This window comes from Podarcis bocagei (genome assembly GCF_964188305.1).
Source record: "Podarcis bocagei genome assembly, chromosome: 2".
In the NCBI taxonomy this organism is placed as follows: Eukaryota; Metazoa; Chordata; class Lepidosauria; order Squamata; family Lacertidae; genus Podarcis; species Podarcis bocagei.
Window position 1 is genome coordinate 25,900,618 of NC_138126.1, and position 9,346 is coordinate 25,909,963.

At 50.4% G+C, this 9,346-nt stretch overlaps 1 protein-coding gene across 3 annotated transcripts in view; it reads left to right on the top strand.

The window, feature by feature from the left end:
- LOC308580889 (G-protein coupled receptor 22-like) overlaps nt 1–5,853 on the top strand; it is a 40,413-nt gene extending 34,560 nt beyond the window's left edge. For all 3 annotated transcript variants that reach the window (XM_081183167.1, XM_081183166.1, XM_081183165.1), the window contains exon 2: nt 1,459–5,853. In XM_081183167.1, coding sequence (XP_081039293.1) covers nt 1,532–2,824 — 1,293 coding nt within the window. In that variant the 5' untranslated portion in view covers nt 1,459–1,531 and the 3' untranslated portion in view covers nt 2,825–5,853. The remainder of the gene's footprint in view (nt 1–1,458) is intronic.
- The last annotated feature ends 3,493 nt before the right edge of the window (nt 5,854–9,346 follow it).

A 9,346-nucleotide genomic window follows, 5' to 3' on the forward strand; every position in this document is an offset into this window, starting at 1 on the left:
CCAGGTTTTGTGTATTTCATACTGGAAGTGGATCTTTCCCCCCCCTGAGTAACATCGTATAGGTAGTTTATCCAGCAGTTTCTCTTTCTTTTATTTTTCCTTGTGTTTTCTAGGCGCTAAACACAGTAGCAGCAAACATGCGTATTTTAACCCTTCTAGGAAAAAGCAGCTTCAGAGGGAGGTGGTTTTCAGCAAATAAGTGGCAGGCAGAGGGTGCTTAACTCTTCTCTCACCAATTTTTCTGCTGTGAGCAGCTTTTCCCCATCATAAGATATTCTTGACTTCTGTTTGCAGAGGCAAACACATCTGGCTTCCAGAGTTGGAGCAAGTGAAGGGGGGCGGTTTACAGGCGGAAATCATCAAGTGGGGAAGGGTTAAACACAGCCTTCCTCCTTCACTTTACCACTGAAAATTGCCCATTCCTCTGCCTTGGAAGGAACAGCAGTTGGGGGTTACATACCCAAAAAATGCGTAGTTTGGCCAGGAGGCAGATTAGTTATTTAGCTCTTGGGAAAGCAGAGTCTGAAGTCTTCTCCACCTGTGCTAATGCTTTCCTGATTTGTGGGGGCTTGGAAGGGAGGGGGCTTGCAGTTTACCCATGTTAAGTTCAGTCACTGCTAGAATCCCATAGCGGACAGTTTCCTCCCTGCGCCGTTCAGTGTCTCTGAATCCACAAATCCACTCGTTTTCCTGCAGGCGACTGTCTTTTCTGTCTTTCATGCCTGCTTCCAAGAACCCCTTCGGGGTTTATTATGGTGGGTAGGTGCGTACAGAATTTCAATTCCTGAAAATCTTTGCTCTCATGATCACGGAGGACGTGTTAGAATGCATGCACAGATAAGCGCTTTTGAAAACTTCAGCTGCTCAGGGGTGAGGGGAATACACAATGGCTCCGCATCTCTTATCAATGCTCTCTTAACTGTTCCTTACTTGATTGGGAGCTTGACTGACAGGGAAACCTCATCCATTAAAGGGGGGGGGGATGCCAGCGATTACTGCATGGCATGAAATTTCCAGTGAAGTTAATGCACAGATTGCATATCTGTTTCACTCCATGGTGGTGGTGCAGAGATCTTTCACCTTGTGGTAAGATGTCCCTGTTGTTGCTTTGGGGAGGGGGGAGCAAAACATAACCCATTCTGCCTATTGGGGTTAAGCTAGGATGCCTATTTCATTACCCCCCACACCTTTCCATCACCTAGGCCAGGCTTCCGAAACTGGGTGCCCTCCAGATATTATTGGGACTACAAGTCTCATCCTCCTCAGTGAACCGCAGCCTTCCATAGCCCACTAGGCTGTGGGAAGGGTGGCCTAGGTGATGGATGGGATGCCAATGGCAAATTTTATGATGTGAGGAAGATTCCTCAGGTGTGAACACTGTCCCAGGCTGCTGCTGTCAATGCAAAGGTTCGTCTTGCTGCTTTGATGATACTTGATGGTACCTCTCTCTCCCCACAGGTGAGGGAGCTGCCTGCAACCCCAAGCCCATTCATTCCACGGACTATGCCCACACCCCCATGCCCTCTCAGCCATGGAGACTCCCATGTTCGACACTATCCTGGAGACGACGGACGGGGTGACCCCTGACCCCAGCTGGACACTGCCCTACCCGCTGGGCTTCCAGGTCTCACTGACGGGCTTCCTCATGTTGGAAATCGTACTGGGCGTCAGCAGCAACTTGACCGTATTGGTGCTGTATTGCCTGCAGGCTGGCCTGGTGGACTCTGTCAGCAACATGGTGACCATGAACTTGCACGTGCTGGACGTGCTCATATGCGTGGTGTGCGCCCCGCTTACCATGGTGGTGGTCCTGGTGCCCCCTGACCGGGCCGCCACACTGCTCTGCTGCTTCCACGAGGCATGCATCACCTTCAGCAGTGTGGCCACGGCCACTAACGTGCTGGTGATCAGCCTGGACCGCTACGACATCTCGGTGCGGCCGGCGCAGCGCGTGCTGACCCCGGGCCGCGCCATCCTTCTCCTGGTTGGCGTCTGGGTGCTGTCCCTGGCTGTCTTCTTCATACCCTTCCTTGAGGGCGAGCTGGGCCACGCCAGCACGTGGCAGAACCGCACCGTGCTCTGCGTCGGGCCCGAGGAGTTCCACGCTGAACTTGGCACCTCCTACCACCTGGCAATCCAGATCCCTACGTTCTTCGCCGCCGTGGCCGTCATGCTGGTGACCTACGCCAAGATCCTGCAGGCCCTCAACATCAGCATCGGCAGCACCTTCAAGCGCAGCCAGCGCCACAAGACCAAGAAGAGGAAGCGGCGGAAATCGGCAGAGCCAAGCGGTAGCGTGGTGGCCGGCGGAGCGGAAGCCAAGCGGCTCTCTCAACCCGTGCCGGCGCTGCCGACGCCACCGCCCATGGGGGTGCAAGCCTCGGTCTCTGTGATCATCGCCCTGCGGCGAGCGGTGAAGCGCCACCGTGACCGGAGGAAGCGCCAGCGGCGGGTTTTCCGCATGTCCCTGCTCATCATCTCCACCTTCCTGTTGTGCTGGGCGCCGCTGTCTGTCGCCAACCTGCTGATCCTGTGCCTGGGACCCAGCCCCCTGATGGGCAAGCTGCGCGTCTGCTTCCTGGCCATGGCCTACGGCACTACCATCTTCCACCCGCTCCTCTACGCCTTCACCCGCCAGAAGCTGCGGAACGTGCTGCGCAGCAAGCTGAAGAAGCGAGTGGTGTCGGCCCTGCAGGTGGACCCCGCGCCCGGCGGCACCGTCATCCACAACTCCTGGGTGGAGCCGCCCCGCAAAAGCTGCAAGGGCCGGCTGCGGAGTAGTGACGGAGCCGAGCGCTGCCTGACTGAGGCCGCTAAGGAGTGAGGCGTAGGGGGCCGAGCCCTCAAAATGGAGGTTCAGCAGAGTTTGGGGGTGGGCGTACGAATCTTCCGCCTCGCCCAAGCTGGTGAGCGGCGAGTGCCAAACACTGAAAGGGGAGGGAGGCACAGAGGCCGCCAGAAACTACAACACCGGTGCTAACCCCTCTGCCCAAAGCCACCGAATGAGAGAAGCGGGGGTGAGCCAATGTCTTAACGAAGCAGCGAGGGTCAGCCATTGGCGCCTTGCCGAAACCCCAAGGGTTTCTGGGTAGGGTGCGATACTGATCCCTCACAAAAGGCCCTGCGCCCAGAGTGCAAGGCCTTCCCGTTGCCAGCGCTGAAACCAACCGACTGTCTGAGGTAAAAGACGAAGGCTCGAGCCTTCCCACTCACAGCACCGGCCAATTCACCACACTGAGACCCAATATGATGATTACTACTACTACTACTCCTATTTAATGTTTATATCGGTGCCAAGAGTTGTGCTAAAGACATCCACTCGGGTGAGGTCCCCTGCATATAGGGTCGTTGAGCCCACATGGCAGTGAGCAAGTGAGCTTCCCCATGGGCCTAATCAGCTAACACATATTTCTCTTTATTGCTGGTTAAGTCCGGGAAGGCTAGAACAAGTTCTCTGCCCGCTGATGGAAGTGGAGGAAGAGGTCTAAGAAAGCATTTTGTGGCTGCGGGGGAAATGCAGATTTGGGGAAGGGGTGAGCCTCGCGTAGCTCTCGGCCCCACTGTTTTGCTGTGCTTTCCTCTCCAGAACCCCTTAGATTAGGCAAGGGACACACTCTTCTATTGCATCATCCCAGGCCCCTGCCGTCTCCAGAACATGATATGGTTTGGGGGTGGGTTTATGTGCAGTTGTAGATCTCCCAGTACAATGGCTGGAGCCTGGCAAACATACCTTTCTGCAAAGGTTTATGTTAGGCTCTGCGCCCACACACCACTTCCATATTGGGACCAGTTTCCCAACAACCTCCTTGTTTCTTTTTCTTTTTGTTTTTTTTTTTAAGGCTTCAGTACTGCAGGCGCTGATTTCCTTGCCTCTGCCATCGCTGGTGGCCACTGACTCCCAGCATCAGATGCTAAGTGCAGCTGCAGTTCTGGATTTGAAGGTTCCCTACTGTACCAAACGGCAACAGCTTTTTGGGGGGAAAGGGGAGGGGGAAATGGACCGCTCCAATCAGAGGAACAGGGACTGTAGGTGTAGACATGCCCCAAGCGACCCCGGATGTCTCATTTAAAAAGAGGCCAGACATCAATAGCTGCCTTATACCAAGCCCACACCACTGGGTTCCATCTAGCTCAGTATTGTCTGACTGGCAGTCCAGGGTCTCAGGCAGGGGATATTCCCAGCCATACTGGGAGATACATCAGGATTAGAACTGGGCATTTTCTGCATGCAGAGCAGGTGCTCTGTTACCGAGCTCTGGCCCCGCCCTCCTTGCAGCCAGTACCCTCTAAGTGACATGGTCTGGAAAGAGGACCTAGGCACACATCAACAGCAGAGTTGGACCCTGCCCTTTCATACTGTGCCTCTGGGGGAACAGAGGGGAGTGGGGGAGACAGTATGCCAAATGGAAGGTGCCAAGGCTTGGGATTGGCCTTTATGGAGCAGGCAGTGAAAGAGCTGTCCAAGGGTGCTATTTGTGTACTAGGGGAGCTGAGCTGGGTCCCACTGGACTTGGTGGAGTTTACTTCTGTTAGGCACTAACGAAAGTTGCAGCACTGCCCAAGATACAGGCACACACCTGCCCAGCCACTCGCAAGAGATCCTTTCCTTGCCGCTGTTCTGTTGAAGGTTGTCAGAAGGGAAGGAGAAGAAAGCCCTCAGTCTACCAGCTACAATTCCGCTCCTTGCTGCTTCCCAGAAATGCATGAGGAGCATATGGTCAGCTGCTAGGCAGTCAGTTCTCTCCCACACTCTCCCTTAGAATAGGCCCAGAATCCTCTGGCTCATCAGCACCCAATGGCTGGAGGAGCAGAGAAGTGCCCCTCAAAAGTGTGTGGGCGCGTGGCAAATGCTGAATAGATCACGAAGCTGGCGAGAGCCTCTAGAAGGACTTTTTTTTCCTTAACGGGTCAACGGCAGCTCATTATAGTTCCTTATTTCCGAGCTTCTTAAAAACTTGGCATTAGACTGGTCCTTTACCTAGACTTACTGCAATACAAGAATATACACCATCAGACTGTTGGCCTATTGCAGACGAGGATTGGCACCTATTGGCAGCAGCACCTCAAAGCTTCAGACCAGGGTTTTCCCTAGCCCTGCCCAGAGACTGAACCTGGGATATTCTGCATGCAAAGCCACAGCCCTTCCCTGGTATCCACAGAGCCACGCAGACAGTCACACCAACTGGCCCTGTTGCATCCTTCCTCCATGCCAACCGCCAGCACAGTTATCAACAAAAGACTTGCTACGTCTTCCTCATTCATCCCACGTGGCAAAAGAAAAAGGAAGGGGCTGGGAACCTGTTGGAAGTAACATTTGGGTGCCCAGCTTCTTCCTGCCAGGAGTCTGAAAGCGGATTTCACACGACTGTCTCGTCTCTTGTGTATCGGTGTAGTCTAGCCATAGGTGTCATATTCTGGAAGCTGTAACATGGCCACAGTTGAAGGCAATAAAAGAGCTGGTGAGTTGTGTGTGCAATGTGTCAGAAATTGGGGGGGGGGGGTTCCAGAGGGTAGAACCAGTTGGCATCACATGAACAACCCACTGCCCCTTTTAGATAAAGCTAGAAGTCACAGATTCATCCCGGCAGAATGGGATCATCTCAGTGGCAATAGATTGTGCTCGTATTTTCCCAGAGGTAGTCTCACTGGAAGGGAGCAGCAGAAACAATTGCCAAACGCCTCACATCCATATTTTCCTGTGATGTCCTACTGATACACCGACGCCTTTCTGAGTGTGGTTCTTCCTCTTGACTGTGCTATCTGCCAAAGGCGTGTAAGTAGGGAATTCATGGTGGCTTTCCCCCATTATAGAAGAACTTTGCCTTGGAGAATAGTAAACCTCTTGAGTCTAAACCTCTTTCAGGCTGCTTTATTTCATCTGGGTTAAAAGACTTGGCTTGACGTTTTGCCACTTTGCATCTGTCTCATTCACTTGCTCTGATCTTAAGCCTCAAGCTGCCCTGAGACAATCCAAAATACAGATGAGCAACCTTTTTTTTCTGCTGTGGGTTGAGGCAGGAGCAGGGAACCTTTGGTCCTCTGAATGTTTCTGAACTACAACTTGCACCATTCCTGGCCATTGGCCCTGCTTGCTAGAGTTGATTAGAGTTGTAGTTCTGCAACATCGGCAGTGGGCAGGGCCAGAGCCAAGACTGGGCAATGTCACCCTCTTTTGCCCTCTCTCCTTGCCACTCTTTTCTACCTCTTTATAGCGCCCCTTTCCCTCCCTCTGCCCAGTGGGCTGCCGAACAGCTCTTGCCAGAGGTCAGAACTAATCCCTTACAGAAGGCTTTTTGAAATTGGGCTGGGGTCTGCATAAAATGGGCCCCACTCCAACAAATGAATCGTGAGATGTAAAGAGCAGCCACAGTCTGTGACCACATACCGGCTGTGGTTCATTTAAAAAAAAAAATGGGGAGGGGAGACTGATCTTTGCAATTCTTATGTTGCTTTCTTACGTGACATCAAACCTGAGTTGTACAAATGTCAGAACGTTAGGTTGATGTCTGGTGAGAACAGTTGTTTGCTTTAAAAATGTACAGTGGGAGAAGATCCCTATTTGGCACTTCATAATTATAGAGTCACTCCTTTAGAGTGTGGGAAGGCACCTGCCAGCTCCTTTAGAACAGGTGCATAAATACAAAAAAAAAAAAATCTAGATATAGGACTACAGCAAAATAATGTGGAGGGAAAAGGGGAGTTGGGAAGAATGGAAAAGCACAACAAATAGGCAGCGTTTCCCCCCACTAAGGGCCGGGTGTTTATTTTCTGTGCTGGACACTGCCCTGTCACAAGCAAGCCGCATTCAAGGAGGAGTTGACTTGCTCATTATAGTCAATGGTGGCAATCAGTTTTTTGAGGAAAAATTGGAAGAGTCTGCTGTCAAAATGCCAACAGTCTCCTGCTAAGGCAACTGCTGTGGCAGCACAGTGGGGCTCTTCGACATCATTTTCACATGGGGAGTGTGTTTTCTGAATGTGCTTCCACCTAGTGAGATCTCAGTTTTGCTTTTCAATGGATTGCCGAGGTGCAGTAAATCTCAGGTCTCACCCAGAAGGGGGAAATACCTTGAACATCAAGCCAAGTACAATTTTTCATTGCTGTTATCAACTACTGGTAATTGCTGCTTCTTAACAACACATCCTACCCTTCCAGAGCAAAACCTAGTGACTGCAAAAGCTGAAATAACTTTTAGAATTGAGCATTGTTATTTCTCTCTTCTGGGGGTAGGGCAGGTATCAAAATGAGCAGTAGTATTATATAGGAGGTTCCCCTCCGCCCAATAACACCCTTCATTTATGCAATGTTCCACCAAACAATAAACTGATTTATTAGGATCGGGCAGTCTTAATCCCAGTAAGTCTTTAACCATGGTTTACATGCAAACAAAGCCAATAGTTTTTATATGTGATGTAATAAATATATGCGGGTCTGCTTACATGATCAGATTACTGATCCAAGTAGCCAAGCATTGGCCACTATGACTGACAGCATTTCGAGGTCTTTGGTGAAGGGGCCTTTCCAAACTTTAGTTGCCTGCAATTCTGTAACTGGAGAGTTGGCAAATTTAAGTGGGGGCCTTGGTCATGCAAATGACATGGTACACTACTGAGTTGGTGCTATTCTTGGGAGCAGATATTTGGTCGATTACGTTCCTATTCCATTCTTTAGAAAGCTTTGGACTGTTATGAAAGCCCATTCACTACAGACATATATTTCTAACTATGGCCCACCCCTTTAAGGTTTACATGCTATCTTAAGGGTTGCAGCTTTTCATAACCAGAACTCTAGTTGTGCAGACGCAGATCTGCAGAATAATTTTACACTGGCAGCTCTGCTGTGTGCATCTGGAAACCAGTGTGAGAGGGCAAACCTTATGAGGAATGGTTGAGAGAATATGGTATGTTTAGTCTGGTAAAGAGAAGACTCGGAAGAGATATGGTAGACATCTTCAAATTAAAGAGCTGTCGCCTGGAAGATGGAACAAGCTTGTTTTCTCCTGCTCCAGAGGCTAGGACCCAAACCAATGGATTCAATTACAAGAAGGGAGATTCTGACAAAGTCAAAGAACTTTCTGACTGTAAGAGCTGTTTGACAGTGGAACAGGCTCCCACGAGAGGTGGTGGACTCTCCCTTCCTTGGGTTTTTAAAAGCAGAGGTTGAATCACCATCTGTCATGCGAGATCACAGCAGGGGGTTGGACTAGATGACCCTCCTTGGGGTTCCTCCCAACTCTACAGTTCTATGATCTGATCCATCTTCCCTGCAGCATGTCCTAGGCTAGGCTCTGCACTGCAGGCCAGTATGGCTGCTCTGAGGCGCCATGCAGGTTATCCAGAACAATGTTGGCACTAGTTTGCCCTGTGCCATTCTGCATTCGATTTAAGATGCATGAGATTTACCTTGACGTATCCTGCCATATCAGAGCTGCGGCTGCAAATTATGCAGGCGTTCGGTCTAGTTGTCCTTGATGTGGCTGCAAGCTTTTAACAAACATATTTGCAATTATTGCTTCGCAATGTCAGCAGAAGTTAATTTATGTAGCCAAACCCAGGGACAGAAGACAGAGGGGCTTAATACATTTTCAGAGGAGGAAAAGCCTCACTTCCCAGCTGCGTGACACTGGTTAGCTTCCCTGTACTGTGATGATTCTTCACCTAGTCAATTTTTCATGAGCCTTGAGAGGACGATAAGAGATCAAGGGTATGCGTCTCAAAGTCAGTTTTTTAAAAATTCCAACTGCGTTTGATCCTTAAAGAATTGCTTGTGGCTGATTTCATTTCGGATTCTCAGCAAGGGCACATTGCTCACCAAAAACACACCCAGCTTTTCTCCTGCAGACTATTCCTGCCTTGTACATTCTGCCTAGTTTGTAATTGCTAGAGTGGGTGCTCAGTGCCGATCAGTATGGGCATTCCTCAGCCTGAAAGCAGTCTATTCAGGGAAATTCAACCTTTTTGGTCGGCCCCACCACAACTACAATGTTTTGAAATCTGCTGCTGATGTCAAACACCATCTCTCCCTCTCAATGAATGCACTTCACGTTTGTTGCAATGTGCTACCTGTACCAAGTGCTGCTGCAGTAAGGTCACATTGTAATTTACGGTCTCCCACGACACTTCTCTCTAAATTCCCCACGAGCCCTGCCTGGTCTCCATACAATGCCTTCCATGGAGCCCAGATTCCACAAATGCATGCAATTTCACAAATGCTTCCCCCGAAAGCTTGCAATTCCACAAATGCTCCCCCCGCATACACTATGCTGCCCTTGGAAACTGGTAAGCATTGCTGGGATAAGGAGCCTGTGTTATAACATTCAAAAGCACTCCACTCTCCTCCTCTTCAA